The 18,670-nt window shown below is 39.9% G+C and overlaps 3 protein-coding genes across 6 annotated transcripts in view; 2 read left to right on the forward strand and 1 right to left on the reverse strand.

Moving 5' to 3' along the window:
* Nucleotides 1–284: 284 nt before the first annotated feature.
* Nucleotides 285–2,576, reverse strand: LOC130196877 (zinc finger protein 892-like). Its single transcript, XM_056419273.1, has 2 exons — nt 2,307–2,576; nt 285–2,019 (listed from the first exon to the last, which is right to left on the reverse strand). Exons 1-2 carry the CDS (start codon nt 2,476–2,478, stop codon nt 1,391–1,393), a joined length of 801 nt encoding a protein of 266 aa, XP_056275248.1. The 5' UTR covers nt 2,479–2,576; the 3' UTR covers nt 285–1,390.
* A 3,345-nt stretch (nt 2,577–5,921) lies between these two features.
* cenatac (centrosomal AT-AC splicing factor) lies at nt 5,922–11,673 on the forward strand. Of its 2 annotated transcripts, XR_008832337.1 has the most exons (12): nt 5,922–6,191; nt 6,477–6,643; nt 6,978–7,076; nt 7,160–7,226; nt 7,425–7,487; nt 7,862–7,929; nt 8,021–8,135; nt 8,244–8,271; nt 8,694–8,792; nt 9,446–9,578; nt 9,847–10,390; nt 10,679–11,673. XR_008832337.1 is itself a non-coding variant. In XM_056419261.1 (11 exons), exons 1-11 carry the CDS (start codon nt 6,075–6,077, stop codon nt 9,965–9,967), a joined length of 1,077 nt encoding a protein of 358 aa, XP_056275236.1. In that variant the 5' UTR covers nt 5,922–6,074; the 3' UTR covers nt 9,968–11,673. The 2 variants fall into 2 exon arrangements, 1 of the variants encoding a protein (XP_056275236.1); XM_056419261.1 differs by having other exon boundaries at nt 9,847–11,673.
* A 339-nt stretch (nt 11,674–12,012) lies between these two features.
* The window catches only part of LOC130197433 (atos homolog protein B), a 31,650-nt gene continuing 24,992 nt past the window's right edge, over nt 12,013–18,670 (forward strand). For all 3 annotated transcript variants that reach the window (XM_056420133.1, XM_056420130.1, XM_056420132.1), the window contains exon 1: nt 12,013–12,344. The gene's annotated coding sequence lies outside the window, so the exon portion shown is untranslated. The remainder of the gene's footprint in view (nt 12,345–18,670) is intronic.

The raw sequence follows: 18,670 nt of genomic DNA on the forward strand, positions 1-18,670 counted from the left end.
CTGCGGGGGAATACACACACACACACACACACACATGAGTGGCTTCTTTGAGGTCAGTAACACACATCTTCAACCGTGATTAACATAATTTGTTTAAGGCTTTAACTTCAAAAATAATCTGGTATTCTTAAATCATCATCTTTCAAACCTTTATTTTTAGAACATAAACTGGAGATGCCCGTGCTCCTTTAGTGATAGTATGTACTTCTTAAACCTGGGTTCTATCTACTTGTACTTAACATAATACTTGTCAAATCCATTAATTTGGGGAGACCAGTCTGAAAAACTGTAATTCATTATTTTTTCTTTTATTATTAGCATAATACATTAAGAGCACCATCATCTACTCTACGCAATCACAAAATATAGTACGATCAAAACAGTTCAATGCTGCAAGTAAAAGAAAATACTTTTCAACCGGATAACACCATAAGTGACCCAACAACAGTATAAAGAGGGTTCTAAGGCTAATTATCATGGTTCAAAATCCATTTATTTTAGTATTCAAAAACATGTCAACTGTTTTTCATTTAGCAGGTCAAACATTTGGATGAACGATGAGCTCATTGTGCTGCAAATATTTTAGAATGATTTAGGAGATAATTGTTTCAAAGACATATTGTTGAAAACAGTAGTATTTAGGATAAAAAAGAGTTAAACAAAACTTGATGGATTTTCTTGATGATGTACCGTTTCATGAAAAAATATATCATGTAATCTCTTCTAAATTGGAAATACTTCATAAACAATAACAAAAACATTGCTGGAACAATTCATATTAGCGTGTGTCCCTCTGTACACATGACATCTATTGCACCTGTCCATCCTGGAGAGGGATCCTCCTCTGTTGCTCTCCTGAAGGTTTCTTCCCTTTTTTCCCCCGTGAAGGGTTATTTGGGAGTTCTTCCTGATCCGACGTGAGGTTTTGGGACAGGGATGTCTATGTGTACAGATTGTAATGAGACAAATTTGTAATTTGAGAAAATGGGCTATACAAATAAACTGAATTGAATTGAAAAACTGAATTGAACATTTCTGCAGTGGTTTAAAGTACAAGTGCTGCATTTATGTGGGTCCTCACTTGTATGCGTTCAAATACAAAGCTATTGGTCTTGATGCATTCTTTCATGCCTTGTCAATTCAATCACTTCGCAGAATTGCATTCCACAGGTTTGGCAGTGATGTGGTTTCTCACCAGTGTGGGCTCTTCTGATGTGGACTTTCAAATCACCACCAAACCTGAAATCTCTGCCACATATTTTGCAAGGAAAGGGCTTCTCACCTGTGTGTGTTCTCATGTGAACCAACAAGCCACTATTAAATCTGAAATCTCTCCCACATGTTTCGCAAGAGTACGGCTTCTCTCCCGTGTGGATTCTTGTATGAGCTTTCAATACCGACATCTGTCTGAATTTTTTCCACAGACGTTGCAAGAATGGGGCCTCTCATCTGTGTGGATTTTATTGTGCGCATACAAATTGGACTTAAACTGAAATGACTTGCCACACGTGTCACATTTGAACGGTGGAGTCTTAAACACGTTTAAGTTGTTTCTTAGCTCTGCATTTATAGTTGATCCAGTCTGATCGTGGCTGTCAGCTCCATGAGAGATGTAGGAGAGGAACTGGTGGTCACTTGCTGCTTCTGATTCACTGTGACAGTTGTGTGACAGGAGCTGGCGGTTCGTGTTTGACTCTGTTACCAAAGAGCCTATGACTGGTATGTCGACTGTGTCATCGGGATTGAAGTACATATACTGATCTTCACTGTGGTCACTTTGCTCATAAGTAGGAGTCAACATGAAGGCCTCAGTCTCCTGCTTCAGCTCAAGAGGCTCTCCCTCCTGAGTGGTGCAGAGTTCCTCCTGTTCCTCTTTAATCTGTGGAGGCTCTGGGTCCTCTTGGTCCAGACTGAAGCTCCTCTCCTGAATACAGAGCTGCTTCTCATAGAGAAGCTGCTGCTCAGAGAGAACCTCCTCCTCCTCCTCCTCCTCCTCACAGACACTTTCCTGTGGGAGTTCTGGGGGGACAGAAAACAAAGGAAATAGTGTGATTGAATAACTGATATTAAAAAAATATGTATACAAGTTCTGTGATGTATTAATACCATTATGATCATATAAGTCATACATCTATTGATTATGATTTGGTGTTGCCTTGTCTGTATGTTTTATGATCAAGTTGTTGTTGTTGTTGTTAGTTTCGTTTTTAAATGTGTCTTCTGTGGTCGAATTGAGTCAGTGATGGACCAACAAAAGGGTGTGGCGAAACAAAAAGTTAGTAGTTTAAAGAAAACGTTGTACACACTTATCCTGTATAATTTCAAGTCGGGTTTCCAAATATTCTCCAACAATCCGCGCTGACGGTCGATCTCATCCTCGTACTCGACAATAGTTGTCTTTAAAAGTCCGAATATTTCGTCCGCCGCGGCAGTGAGTCGCTGGTTGATTAACACTCTCAGATATTCAACTGAAGACATTGTTGCTATTTTTAAATGAAACGACGAGCAACACGATTAAAATGCCGTCTTCAGCTAATACAGAGCACTCATTCTTCATACAGCGGATGTTACAGAGAGGGGACAGGCAGCGCCTTTGTTGTTTACTTTTGCTGGATGTCACACTATTAAGTTCCGACTGTGTAAAAGGGCTGAATTTACGTTCCGTTTCCTTTCTTTTTTTAAACGTAACTTCAGGGTTTATCAGTTTAAGAGGTCAATAATGTTCATGTGTAGAAGAGTTTCTCAGATTGAACATTAGATTTTTAAATCAACTCACTTTATTATATAATGTAAGAAAACCCCCTGCTAAAACAGGTCAAACATTTGTAGGAATGATTGAGGTTTGGAGGATGTGAAGTAGGCCTAGTTTCCAAAAAACATGACACATGACACATGACTTATGTCCATATTTGTAGAAAAATATACATGCAAGCAATATGAGACAACATTGAATGTGGCTTTTTACAAATGTATATTATACTTAACTCCGGATATGTACTTTAATAAAAATCGACTGACTTAGACAAACAAGTTAATACAGATCTATCAAGATGGCGTACACTGGCACATTTTGGCGGCCACTCTCTTTCTGATCCCAATATAAAAAATGACGAATAAGCCATTAATTGTATTTACTTCATACACTGCAAAGTTAATTCGAAAAAAATACATCATTTGACTGTTGTGTAAAACTATCTCACAGGAGCACTAACTAATTTTAGGGTTTAGTTTACTAAAGAAGCTTCACTAACACCAAACGGCCACACGGTGGGACCCTTCTTCAGATAATTGATCCCGTTGCTCGGGTTTGAAGTGGATGAGCCTTCCCCATCTTGGTCTATCCAATATTCACCAATTCATGAGTTTTTATCTTTCTGCCCAAATGTAGCCTAAGAAACTACATGCATGAGGGAAATTCCTTTGATGTTGCATCTGTCATGCAGAGTAGTATGAGATATGAATATAGAAAGGGATCCTGGCTGATAAAGACAACCTAAAAGAATACCCTGCATTTTAACAAAGAAGAGTATTTAATAAAAAATACTTATATTCTATTCTGTGCATATGTTTTATCACTATGTTTGCCTCCTTTCTGCTCTTGGCTCTCAGCTTCATGAATGTTGTAAGAGACTTACATAAGAATAATTCAATGAGCCCTAGATATTCATACTTGATTATATACATTTATTACAACACAAATATTGCCAGAGATGATATTGGTAAACCATGCACATCCATACCAGAAGTAAGGTAACATGACATTCATATAGCTTTATACTGTATATCCCACATCATACAGAATGTAATCACACTGTAAGGGATGGAGAAAAACTTGTCAGGGAGTCAGAAATATCTAAAAAGGTGGTCATATTATCTTAACGCCTCGATAGCCAGAGCCTCCTCACATAAAGCATGAAGAGTGTGACCGACATACGCCTTTCAATATACAAAACAGACTAATATTATCATATAAACGTATATGATGACATTCTTATGTATACATTTTTGAATTTTTCACAAAATTCACCTCATCAAATTGGACCAATCACAAAATGCTTACAGCAATGTGAGTTATACTATACCATGCAGGGAAAAAACTACATAACTTAACAGAACCTGTTGGCGTTTTTGATGATGCCCTACTTCATTAAAATGAAATAGTGTGGCCTCTTCTGAATGTGAAATGTTTCACAAATAATTAGGGTTAGAGTCTCATCGTCACTGTGGTTCGTTTCCTCGCAAGTAGGAGTCAACATGAAGGTCTCAGTCCCTTGCTTCAGCTCAAGCTGCTCTCCCTCCGGACTGGTGCAGAGTTCCTCCTGTTCCTCTTTAATCTGTGGAGGCTCTGGTTCCTCTTGGTCCAGACTGGAGCTACTCTCCTGAAAACAGAGCTGCTGTTCACAGGGAACCTCCTCTTCCTCCTCCTTACAGACATGTTGCTCTGGGAACTCTGGAGGGACAGAGAACATAGGAAATAGGACACATACCTGCAAACTCATGAGGGATGAAAAAGGTGACAACGGGGGTGCAGGTGACTTTTTTGTTGTTATCTCCACACCACATCCACGTTGTTTTTTGACGACAGTCTTTTGATTGTTTTGACCGCAAATCTAAATAATAATAACAAACATTTTAAGAAAAAAGGTCCTCTTAATAATTCAGTGATCGGGCCCTAATAATAGTAGGCTAATAACAACTTTACATTATCATTATATATAATATGGTTAAAGTCATTCATGAACCAATTTCCTTTTTTTTAAACTTGTGTGCTCTGCTGAGCTTTGAGCCTGTTCCATGATTCTGTTCCATAATTCTGTTCCATGATTCTGTTCCATAATTCTGTTCCATAATTCTGTTCCATGATTCTGTTCTTGGAGCCTGTTCCTTCGACGTGTCCCATCAAAGATGTTTTATTGCGAAGATCACCACATCGCATGTTCTCCGTGTCTCACTCCAATCTCATAAACGCCGGCCGTCCAATTTACCCCCCCCCCCCCCTACCCAAAACAAAAACTCTTCGGATCTACACTATTCACGTGGATGACCTATTTTGATTTCAAAACGGCGAATTTCGCCGAAAGGTGACAAGTTTGCAGGTATGAGGACATTACTGTGATGATAGAAAATATATCTCTGAACAAATGAATACAATAAGTTTATTTTTCATCCAACAAGAAGACCATATACGAGTCAAATCATTTTTTTTCAAGGACCATTTTAGTTTAAGACACCTATTCTGTGTAACTTAATTACAGGTTTCCAAACGATGTCCAGCAGTTTGCGCTGACGGTCGATCTCTTCCTGGTACTCGACGATAGTTTTGACAAAAACTCCAAATATGTCTTGAGCTGCAGCAGTCAGTCCCTCGTTGACAAACTCTCTCACATACTCAAGTGACAACATTGTTAATGAATTGCAAATACTACAATTCGCTGAGCAACGACAACGGTGCCTGTGTTGTTTACATCCGCTGAGTGTCACGCACCAAGTTCCGGCAGTGGAATGTGTGAACATTTGTTCCGCTAGTTTTCAACACTATGCATGGCTGAAACGAGTTGTTCGAGTATCATTTGTGTTGACATCTGTCACTGAATTGCATGTCCTATTAAAACATTAAAGGTGATATTGAATTAATTCATATACTGTGTATAATAAGTGAAATACTTGTAATGGAGTCTCAGTTTTGAACAGGGCCTAATGCAGTTTAAAATAGTGAAAGGGAAACATTATGTGTTATATAATATGATTATTTCCTGGATGAAAAGCAGATAATTTGTTGATATAATAATTGTATATACATCCAATTATGTTCTTTAAACCTAGCAAAAACACTGATCCACACTTTCTCAAACGTATTCATTAGCACGAGTCGGAACAGTTTAACAACAGTACCACATCCGGTATACTTCCGGCTTCCGGGGAAGAATCATATCAAGACGGCACTGTTTATTACAGCAAATTAGCATATTACAATATATTGCTGTCTTGTGTTTTTGGTTTACCGCAGCAGACGGATTATGAAAGAAGCGTCTATTCAGCTCAAGTATATGTTAGCGTTTTTATAAACGGTCTAAATGGGTGCATATTATTGTTCTATATGCAGGCAAACAACATTCACTGGGAAGGGACACATATTCGGGAAAAACCACCAGAGCAGACTCAGAGTGGTTCTCCTTAAATTCTTAGAAAAGGTGAGTAGAGAGGTTGTTGTAATGTGATTCCTTCGGATATAACCCTGTAACAATGTGAGTATCCACGCTCACATTTGTTTATTTAGAACTTGCTAGCTAATGTCAGCCCTGAAGCGAACGTGTTAGCTGCCAACGGTCGTCACGATCCAAAAGTTCGGCGTATCACATTTTGACTGACACCGATTTATAGCTTGTGATTTTTTATGGTTAAAAGCTTGTGTTGACAAACAAAATCAGTTTTAATCAAGAGTGTAAATTGTGCATGTCATACCCATTGTTTTCAAGGTGAAAGAAGCTCGCCAGACACTTAAGAAACCCCAATTGGAAAAGTTCGACTGCATCGAGCACAAGAAGACATTCTGGTGCTACTGCTGTGGGCGTGAGGTGGATAGAAACGTTACCGACGAGAACATGACTGTGCTGTATGGAGGCTTGTTAGAACACATGGCCACGTAGGTTTGGTTTATTTACTTTGATTTAGTTTATTATTTTCCATTGATTCACTTTCAAATAGTACAATGACAAGACGTGGGCCACAGAGCACCCATGGGTCTAAATAGTATCCTCGGTGAACAGAAGCATTAAAGAAGTGGTGTGTGTCATTGTGACTGCACCTGTATCCCACAGAAGTGGAGAGTGGGAAAGCTCAGCGGGACACTTGCTCATTTATATTGGTTGCAATATGTGTACAAAATGTTTAACTTAAGGAAAGTTGGAATGAATACGACAGACATGCTTTTGTCCGTATGAGTGTTTGTGGTAAACTGCATTTCTTTTGGTTTTCAGCCCAGAACACAGGAAGAGTACTCACAAGTTCTGGTGGGAGAATAAGGCTGACCCCAAGTTAAGAGACAAGGTCATCATCACAGAGGCGGAAACTGAGAGGTTGGTTTGGTGTGCCAAAAGTCTATTTTAATGAAGTTTGAATACAAGACTCTTTGCAAGGTTAAGTGTTTCTTTTTATTTAGGTTTAAAGCTGAGGTGGAGAAAGCATTGGAATCATTTGTGGAGAAGGAGGATGACTTCATAAAACAGGTAATGCAAAATAAGAAGGTAATACAAAAATAAGAAGACATATATGTATTAACTTAACACGACTGAGTCTACACCCATGCTATGGTTAGAAAAGTGTCCACATATTATTATTAGTGTTATTTTAACCCAAATTGAAATTTGCTCATAGTAATAAGTGGTTTGTCCTGTTTGTTTGTTTGTTTTTCTTTATGGCTGCAGCAAGCTGATGTCATCCGGGCACAAGAAAAGCATCGTCATGAGGTCCTTCAGTCTCTTTTAGAGGTTTGTTTTCTAAGGATGCAGTGGCAGTATCCATCACTGGCCTTGACTGTTGTTATGTAGACATGTTTTTTCCACTAACATCGAATATTGGAAATGGCAAAATTATTGTAACTGCCAAACTAGTTAACCAATGATCCTCTGGAGATCCTGTTTAACTCTTAACATTGTGGCCGTTGAAATATTGCATTTTGTGGTTTACAGAGAATTAAACTTTCCTCATCATGTTATAGTAAAAAATATTAAAATCTTTTTAGTTCCTAGTTTAACTTAACATTGTGGCCAAAGTACTGTGATGATGAAAGCTGAGATGAAGCATGATTAGTGCTCAGATTTTCTCTATGAACCACTGTTGGCTTTTCCTGAAACAATATCAGCGTGACGCAGAGCCAGAATTGTTCAATGGACCCAACGGCACAGGCATGTCTGCTGAGGAGGCTGTCAGGTAACACTGCGTCCACCGACATCATCTTGTCCTTTTTGCATTGTATCATCATCGATAGCTCTTAAAATAACTTTTCTTGTCCGGGGACCAGCTCTCAATTTACATCTCGGGGATCAGACCATCGAGCGGGCAGCAGCTTTGTCGAGTCAATGGTTGAAGCACCACGGGCTGCAACAGGTCATGGCCTGACTTTCATCGGCTACCAGGTAGATGGACGGCTCTCATTAAGTGTTATAGCTTACAACATTTTTGTTTTTGTTTTTTTCACACAAATGCAAACCACCACAATTGATCACTTGGTTTCTCTGTTACAGCAATCAAACAGGGGAAATGTGCATACAGGTAAAGTGATGCATGAATTTATTTAACGGTCAAGTATCTGCAGAAATGCCAACAATATATTTGGAAGTTATTTCAACTCTTTATTTTCTTGACAATTGATATATAATTTGACAATCTAATTATCAATATTGTTACCTGACAGTAGTTTAAATACATGGCCTTTGCTGTGTGAGGCTTGTGATAATGATGAATTCAGGTGAGGTGAGGTGTGATTTTGCCATTTCGGAATAATCTTTACAGCATTTTTTTTAGTTTAGCTCTAAAAGTGAATTCCATCTTTTTTTCCAGATTAGTCTCTTGTTTGGTGGATGTATTTGTTCTATTTATGAACATATTTCAGTTTGTCTCTTATAGTTATGAGCTTAGCTCACCTGTGGCTTGTGAATGATGAAGAATAAGGATAAAGCCTCTCTGTGCCGTAGGTGCTGTGCCTCCTTGGCTTCAGGAGGATCCTCGGGGGGGGACCTCCGCTGCAGCACCTCCAGAGAACGGTCCATCACTCCAAGAGTTCCTCAAACAGAGTAGGAATCACTCTCACACACACACACACATACACACACACACACACACACACATCTTTAAGTGTGTTATTATATTTCTGTTGTTATGCTGTTTTTGTGCCTTTTACATGCTTGAAGACTTTCTTTTTTTGTCATTGTTGCTGTACCTTTTTATTTATTTTTTGAAATCATGGCACTTAAGCAGGATCAACTTATTGATCTTATTCTTCGTCTGTCTTAACCCTTGTGTTGCCTTAGGGTCATTTTGACCCGAATCAATATTACACCCTCCCCCCGCATTTGGGTCATTTTGACCCGATTCAATGTTTCACCCTCCTGTTACCTTTATATTTACTAACATATTTTACCCTTTGGGTTCAATTTGACGCCAGCAATTAAAAACTCCAGAAAATTATTAGAATTAATATTGTTTTCCAAGTTTAAGTGTGAGGCACTTTATGTTTGTTTGTTGACTACCGAAAGAACACCGACATTAAACATTGAATGGGGTCAAATTAATCATAAGGCGGGGGGAGGGTGTAATATTGATTCGGGTCAAAATGACCCTAAGGCAACACAAGGGTTAATGATGCAAAGATTATGTCCATTTACACTAAAGGATAAATCAATACAATATTGGAGGGTAATTCAAATGACCTTCTATACTTTGGCAGAGGAGAAAGAGAAGCTGAAGAAACTTCCACCGAACCGAGTGGGCGCCAACTTTGATCACAGCTCTCACACAGACGCCAACTGGCTTCCCTCCTTTGGTAGAGTGTGGAACACTGGCCGACGCTGGCAGTCCAGGTGAGATGTAAACACTCTTCACTCCACCAGCAACTGATATGCAATAAATTAAAAAGAAAGACTCCTCTCACTCCATCCCATTACACACACACACACACACACACACACACACACACACACACACACACAGGTCTTAAGTTAAGGTTTGATACCCTGTGTTTGTGGACAGATAAAATTACTCATTTGAAAGCAGACATGATTTTTAATTTCCAGCTCAGTAGATATACTTCATTCGTCTTTGCATGCACATGTGACTTCTTTTCAACAGGCACCAATTCAGACAAGAAGAAGGGCAGAAGAAGAAACAAAAGAGGAAGAAGGAGCTTGGCACAGAGGGGTCAAAGAAAGCAAAAACAACTGAACAGCTGACAAATTCTGACAGCATTTGAAACTAATTGTCTTGTGTGAAAACTGCAAGAAGGGATGTGTATATAGTTTGCAAGATGTGAATGAGATTGTATACTGTGTTTCTGAGGCATTGTACTCTGTTGTAAGTGCTCAGGCGGACTAGACGCCCTAATGTAGTTCCTAACTACACCGTAGTGCTTGCATATCGCAAATTATATGTAACCTTCATACCATAATTGGGAATGTGTGCAGTGTGTGTATATATATTAGTATGTCAGGCTTTATTGCATTAAAACTGTATGGTCTGACTTCAAGACACAATATCCTAAATATGTTATCAGTTTTCAATCTGTATACTCACTCAAAACCCTTCCCACACTCTCACACACACACACACACACACACACACACACACAGATCTGCCAAGCGAACAGCAGGGGGTGTCAGCCACTGGACTAACCAAGGTACCTGCTGTTTGATAAGATAAGACTTTACTTGAAGGCAGGCTGTTGAGGCCAGCATTCAGAAAACTTGGTTAAATGTATTATCCATTTTAAGGATATTTGTCCATATGTGGCAAAGAAAGACTGCGTCATTGAATCTGCCCAATATTCTGACCTCTCAAAAACTACAAACAATCTTAAATTGCAATACACATAATAAGAGCAGTAGTTGTAAGTGTTTTAAAAATACATCCCATTTTTGCAGCGAACTTGTGCAACCAAATGATGAGCTTTCATTTCCACTTTCAGATCATGTTCCAACTGTAAAGGCTTAAGCGGATGCACATTGTTGCCACTTTGAGACGATGTGACAAGACGGTGTTAATACAATCAGCATAGGAGGTTCTGTGCTCTCTAAAATGTGACAGCTCCACCTGTTTTCCAATCCTTCATTGTTGAAATAAAGACGTGAGTTCCATTGAGGAACGTTTTCAGTGGTGTGTAGGAATGCTGCCACTCCTCCGGCCGTTTCTTGTCTCCAGAAGCTAGATTAAAGATTGCTGGGTGAAATATGTTTTTATCCTGATGCCTTAAACAAATGGATACTGGTACACAGGTGAGCCTAAATGGTGAACATGAATAACAATTTTACTTGCCATCTTATATTTCCCCCCAATGTTACATTGGTCAGTGGCCCTATTCGGCCTTAAAATCAAACTTTAATACTGATGCCCTCTTAAATTGATCCATGAAGAGGAATTGCTTTTATAATGCAGACTAAAAAAATCTCTGTTGATAACTGGTTTTGCATTTGGTGTAATTATGTGGTTCAAATCTCCTGCAATGTGTAATGGAGCATAACCGACGGAGGATAACATTTAGAGTCAGTGTGTGTTGACTGTTGCTGTGTGTACAGCGTTTGTTTGGCAAAAAATGAACATCAGCACAAGGAGAGGTGGCTAGGAGCAGTGCATGTAGTAAACTTTCTACTCCTGAGCTCACAGTCGGCCTTTCTTTTATCTGTACAGACCTCCTTCTCCCCACAAGGTATAATCAGGCCCCAGTGTGCTCTGGCTGGATGGGCGTGGAGCTCAGTGGAGCTGCAAGGCAATCTGGGAATACGACGTGTAGCTGATCTATTCTTAGCTATGTGACAACACGGCTGTGGCTGATTCACAACGATCTGAAAAAATGGGGTTACCGTCTGTACGTTTGACTGCAATCTTAACGGTTACAATAAACTCATTATTAGATGATTATGTCAAAGCTGTATGAGTGAACAAAGATGTTGCTTTGATATCAGATCATAGTTTGTTGTATTTTTCTGTAAAGGAATCTTGAAAGTCGGAGCTCCAGCACAAGAGTCACCCTTTGCACTAAAGAATGGGAGGAGAGAAAAAGCACGTGTACTGGGCGTTTCTTAAAATATGTCATCGTCCAATCACGGGGCAGGATGTTTGAATACATCTGCATGTTTTAAAGAAGGCGTAATCCTTGAATGCTGATTGGTTTAGAGAGAGAAAAGCGGCCAATCGCTTAAATGACAGGCGCTCAGCTGGCCGTGAAGCCCCGCCTCCTATATATTACCGAGCAAACCCCGGAAACGCTGTTGTTTAAAGGTACAGGAGACAGTTCAGGCTGGTTGAAACAACGAAAACAGCTGCGAGCACACAAAAAAGGACAGGCACAGAGAGGAAGGGACGTGGTCAGACAGAAAACGAGCTATGTGGCAAGAAAGAGTGGGAGGGTGAGACTGAATCTATACGATTCGTTTAACAACCCGGCTAAGTTTGCGAACGGCTTTTTGCATCGAAGTCGTTTTTTGCTCTTTAGCTATCTGGTAGGTATGCGACAACGTAGCAGTCAGCACGAGAGATAAAGAAAAAAAGGCCAAACTCCCGAACGAGAAGGACGCGTCAGTTCAAGCTGCCAGGCTGTGTGTTTTTCCTCCGCAGCCTACTTTTCATTTTTTTAGGTGAGTAGCCTTCAAGATCTAGAAATGTTACTTGCTAGCTATCTCTTCATCATCTGCAATTGTGTGTACTTTAATGTTGGATGGAAATTGGAGGGGAACACAATATGTTGTTTATTGTATGATTCCTTGATGCTTGCAATTAAATGTTAGCACTATGCGTGTGCAGGTTGTCAGAGTCCTCATGTTCGTCATTAATCAGAGCAAAGAATGATAGGAATCCAGCCTAATCCAGTTGATGACCTGACAGTAGTTTGCAGTGTGCAGGGGGCGTTCCCTGCTTTGTCTGCCTTCCTCAGTCTTTCTTTGTGTGCGTGTGTGCGCGCGCGTGCGTGTTTGTGTGCGTATACAGTTTGCGGTGGTTAGGGACAAAGTGATAGTAACCTGATGTATTCATCACCTTTATGGGTTTGGGTTAAACAAAAATCCATGTGTAAATATTTGATTTATATAAATGCAAACTCATGCCTTCTTTTGTGCACATGGGCTGTGCATTAGGGAGGGATCACTGCCATGTATATATATATATATATATCTGAGATTATGTCTATAACTCAGCGGATGAAGTGATGATGACCACTGTTACAGGAGAGGGGATAGCATTGAATGCAGTGGGCGTAGTTCCCTTGGATTGCACTTGGGAGTTGCATTGCATCATGCAGTGAAGGGACAATTGATGTTGGTGCTAAAGCCTGGTTACATTGTCTATGAAATACATAGTCTATAGACACAGTTATTACAGTGTCATTATGCTACGCTGCAATGCACTGCCTCCCATTATCCCGGCATGCAGGGCAGGATGGCATTGACATATACATTAGGCACAAGTGTATGCAGTCACACTCGCCATACAGAACACGTGCATATTGGAATCCATTAGCTGTCTCACATGTGTACATAGAAGATTTTTGCACACACACACGCAAACATAAAACATTGCCGCAGCAACTCCATCTGCAATAACTCCACATTTTTCTCTCTCCCTTGCTTGTCCTTGCGTTGCTCTGACAACCCCCCGCCACCCACCTCTCTGTCTGGTAGAAACCAGTGGGCTTTGTCCTCAGTTGTGTGTGACGTCACACAGATCTTTGCTATAATCAAGCATGAAGGCGAGGTGCATTATGTTTAGCTGGCCTGGATCTGGGCTTGTCCCATGAAGGATCACTGTGGGACTTGTGTTTCCAAACTTCTAAAGCACACAGGGGAAATTAAGTCAGTCTATTTAGGTTAGACAAAGAAACCTAGAACATTCTCTCACATCAAAAGAAGGGAGGGAGGGATAAAAAACTTTTTTTTAGCATGAAAGGCAAACAACGCCACTAATCCTCAGCCATGAGGGTCTGTTGCTTACTTAACAATATATAACTACTAACATAATCACCCAAAGCAAATGCATTGTATGCTTCTATGCATCCTACTCAGCCAGTTAGATTAAGTTAAGCAAGAGTTTGGTCATGAGTAGCAGTGTGTTTTCTCATGGTAATATAAGGAGCCATGAGGACCTAGTTAGGCTATTTAGAGTATTATGATTAACATGAGGGTAACTTAAAGCTCGTAATACTGTAATACACTTTCTTCTGATTCTGTCAAAATAGATTAGGCCCAGACCAACAATGTTACTGCCTGTCAACAACTGGCTCTTCTTACCCTTCCTGTAGTTCAGCTACAGTATACCATTTTATTGAGTTCATCAGGTAATCAGTGACAATAATGAGTCCAAATCAAGGGACAGCATTTAGCCCGTGGTCCTCTGTGCACCAAACCAATGTTAGAATGGAATATACCCTCAATACCTCGTATGGTTCTCTGACTGAGTGGGTACGGTTCAAGGTCTCCTTTTCAGCGTCTGACCCTGGCAGTGCTCAGTATGCGTGGAAAGTTGGTTTTGGCTATTAAACGCTTTGAGCTGATCAAGGCTTGTTGTCAGCCCGCCAATGTGTCTCTGCAGGATTTGATGTCAGATGATTATGTGGGTTGGGTCCTGTCGTCGACCCTGCTCTGGGCTCTATTGATCTCTCATTTGTGTTTGTGCATGCTTGTAGTGTACTTGCATCCTCATGGGAGCTAAATTATCTCTCATAAATAAAGATCTATTTAGTCATTAAGTGTTAGTTTTAGGGGTAAGATAACAAACAGGAAATCACAACATGTTTTAAAAAAAAATCATAACCATCAGCAATCACAAAGAACTACTGCTGATTAGTAGACTCACATGTCTCTCCTGTCTTAGAATCCATTTTTTAAAACTCTTTGTCATAGTTGCTTCTACTAAACCTGCATCTACAGTCAGGCCCATAAATATTTGGACACCATTTTCATCATTTTGGCTCTGTACACCACCACAATAGATTTTGAATGAAACAATCAAGATGTGCTTTAAGAGCAGAATCCAATGGAGCTGCATTTCACTTGCTGAAGACCAAACTGAAGGTAAAATGCCCCAGGAAGCATCAGGAAGTAAAGACAGTGGCAGTAGAGGCCTGGCAGAGCATCACCAGGGATGAAACCCAGCGTCTGGTGATGTCTCTGGGTTCAAGACTTCAGGCTGTCGTTCACTGCAAAGGATTTGCAACCAAGTATTACAATTGACAATTACAATGATAATTATGTTAGTTTGTCCAATTACTTTTGATCCCTTAAAAAGGAGGGTCCACATATAAAATGTGTTGTCATTCATACACCGTTCTCCTGATGTGGATGTAAAGACCCTCAAATTAAAGCTGAAAGTCTGCTCTTAAAGCACATCTTGATTGTTTCATTCAAAATCCATTGTGGTGGTGGTGTACAGAGCCAAAATGATGAAAATTGTGTCAATGTCGAAGTATTTATGGACCTGACTGTATATAAACCATGTCCATCTACCAGTGTTGAATTAAACGTACATATATTCCTATTAACATGCCCCTTTATGTGAAAAATAGTATGTATTTCTTAAAGATTGTAATGTCCATCACACAGATTAAAGGCAGTATATGGCACTACGAGATGTTTTAAAAATGTTACATCTTTAACCGCATGACCCCATCATGGTCCCAGTCCTTGATTTGAGAATTACTGCAATAGAGAACCAATCAGAGGGATGATGTTTGTACAAGATGCCTTGTTTAGACCAGGGACACAGCAGAGGCAGCTCGAGATAAAAGGTACAATTACCAAGAGGACAGGTCAAAAGGGCAACAGTTTGTAAATGTGTGTGTGTTTAATTGTATTCACACCTTTTCAGTGATAACCAAATGTCCTCTTTCTAAAAACACAGAAGGTAAAATACATTTTAGGTAAACGATTTAAATATTTTCCTCCCTTTCTTACGAACAGTTTTTTTAAATAGCACCTGTAGCTTTGACAGTGACCACTTTAACCTTGAAACCCTCAACTTGGGCCTTACACATACACACTAGCTAAACCACAGCTTCAGGCTTACCAGTGAAGGTCAGTTTGTCCACCCAACTGTCTGTCAATGAAATTAACTCGTTAGTCCTTCTTACAAACGCTTTAGTGCCTGTTGAAGAACGCTTGGAAAAAGTGAGTATTGGGAGACTATTTTAAATTTGGTTGACGGTCAATGTCTTTTTGACACAACAATGCAATACTGGAATTATAGCGGAAACATAATAAAGAGTATTTCGAATGATTGAATTGATTTGAGGAAATCAGTGTGTTATTGTAAGTCCAATCAATGTGTCTCAAACCGCACACTAATTTAAAAGTTTTTATTTAGAAAATCTATCAACCAACGCTTCAGCACAAATTGGATTGGGGATCAGTGCACCAGTAGAATACCTGCAGGAAGGTAATGGCTAAAAAAAAACCATCTAGTATCCAGTACTTTAAAATATTTCTCATGTTTAATTAAGGTCAGAAACAACTATATTACATCTTTTGGGAGACAATCTGCAATTGTCTCTTGTGTCAAGAGCTCCATCTTTGTTCTGGGTGTTTGGTAGCTCTATGTATAGCAGCAGCCAGCTTAACTTAACTCAAGCACAGCTGACAATAGAAGTCCAGGGAGCGAGAGGAGGCTGGCAAGGCGACAGTACCACCTGCTGAATAAGTCAACATGGTTTGACATTACACCCTGAGAGACAACGCGCTGTTGTATCCACTCTGGGTACGGGAGAGTTTTATCTCTGACGGTATTCAACTTTGCTGGCAGGACACGACATTTAAGAAACAAAAATGACAAACGTTATTGATTAGTCAGTCATCGGAAAAAATAATAGTTCCAGCTTTTTATTTGTGAGGATTTGCTCTCTCTCTTGTTTGATATTTATAGTTTTAGGTTTCCAAGTGTTGAAAGTGAGGGTAAACAAACAATTAGATGACATAACCTCAGGAGTTGTGAAATGTTTCACTCTGTTCTATGTAATTAAACAATGAATAGACAATTCAAGCAAATGATTGCCGGATTAACCGTTAATGAAAATGATTGTTAGTTGCAGCCTGAAAGGGACTTGTTCAAGCTTCTCAACTGAGAGGATTAGCCTCTCTTTAAAGCATGTTATATGTCATTTTAAACTGAATACATTTGGATTCAGGACTTTTGGTTGATGAAACAAAACATTTGAACATGTCACCTGGAGCTCTGCGAACTTTTTGTCTTTCTTTTTCAAATAATTGACAGATTAAAGAATCATTTCTTGCAGCCTTCGTTGGACGCAGTGTCACAAGGACCAAACTGACCTGTTCCCTCTCTGCCCCTCTTCCTCTCGGCCTTGTCTTGTCCATTACTCTGCAGTATGTTGTCATTAGTTTAATTTCCCTCGCCCAGCATCAAAGCCCTTTCTTCTATTTGTGCTGCTTTTATTCTCTCCACCTTGTAAAGGCTGAGTATGACAGGCCTGAGCCTTTGCATGCATCATTTGGCACTTAAATGGACTTTTAAGTAGAACAGGGGAAACAATGCTTATTGTTTGATAACTGGGATACCCACACTAGTAAATGTATTAATAATTAAATTTCAAGAGTGGATTTGACTGAAGTCAAGATATTGAGGTCGTGATCCAAACTGGACAGTGACTTTTTCTTTCATTGATATTTGCAGTGTATTTTTTCTTTCAGCTGAAACAGTGAGTTGCCCAGTGGTGTTTCCCCTAACAACAAAGAACACACACAATGTATTTCCTGCTGGCCTGAAAGCATTAGTAAGTCTCCTGTCCACCCAAAGAAGTGGAGCCCTGAAGCATCTTGTTTATCATTGGGGCAAATCCGTACCTTTTATTTGTATACTTACAATTTTTGTTTGTGGCCTGGTGTAACAAGCAGAGGATGCTATCAGTGTCATGATACAGTAGGGAAACAGACCACAGATGGGCTAAATAAATAACCCATCATACAATGTTAAAGTATGACCAATACACTGTTGCGTCTCCGGTGACCAGCTATCTTACAAGATTAGTCTTGCAATGTGATCAACTTGTCCTCCAGCATCATTGTGTGAGTAGTTTTATTGTTATATTGATGCCATATTGAGGTAAACAGGCCGTCTGTGCTTTTCATACCGATCATGAGGGATCATCGTGCATTTTGGAAGACAGGATTTGCGAAATCAAAGAGTCAGTATGATATTTTACTGCAGAAAAGCATGTCGATATTAAACTGAAAGGTGTTTGCGTGTATGATACATTGGCTTTCATACAAAGAGAAATACACACGTAATCGACAAGTGCTCAACTTATTTAGGTTGCTCGTAGTTTATTTAGGTGCTTGTGTTATGTCTAGTTGCCTATTTGCACTGCCATGGGGCTCAAACACAGAGCGGCAACTCTTGCTGCTTAGCGAGCACACGCCTCTGTGTATGTGTTGGACTGTTCTCAGAATTAACCCTAGCCAGACCTCTCTCTGCCCATCACCCTGGAACAACCCCCCAGACCAACATGGATGAGCCGCTCTCTCTCTCTCTCTCTCTCTCTCTCTCTCTGTGTGTGTGTATACACATTGTATGTACAAAGCTTGTGTTTTTAGTTTATGTAAAAACTTGAGCTTAAGGTCAAGGTAAAATAGGCAGGTGCTTTGTGCCCTCCACTCATTCTGCTGTTGTGAAATGATCTCGCCTACAAACGTCACTCCAAGTGAGTGATCTCTGCTATTGTAATCTTCTCCATCGTAGTAACAAATCATCAGTTGTGTCGGCTGGTTAAATGATTAAAACATGCCCTGGTTAGGAATTGGTGAGCAACATAGGAAAGAAAGGGATCTTTTCATTTCTGTGCCCAGATGGCTGGATGGACCTCATTCAGCCACTACCAGTCTGAGTGGTGCAACACCCCCATGCTGTGCCAGTTCCCCAAGCATGAAAAAAAAAAGGAATTGATTTGAACTGAAGTCAGACG

The sequence above is a fragment of the Pseudoliparis swirei genome, chromosome 7 (assembly GCF_029220125.1).
Source record: "Pseudoliparis swirei isolate HS2019 ecotype Mariana Trench chromosome 7, NWPU_hadal_v1, whole genome shotgun sequence".
Lineage (NCBI taxonomy): Eukaryota > Metazoa > Chordata > Actinopteri > Perciformes > Liparidae > Pseudoliparis > Pseudoliparis swirei.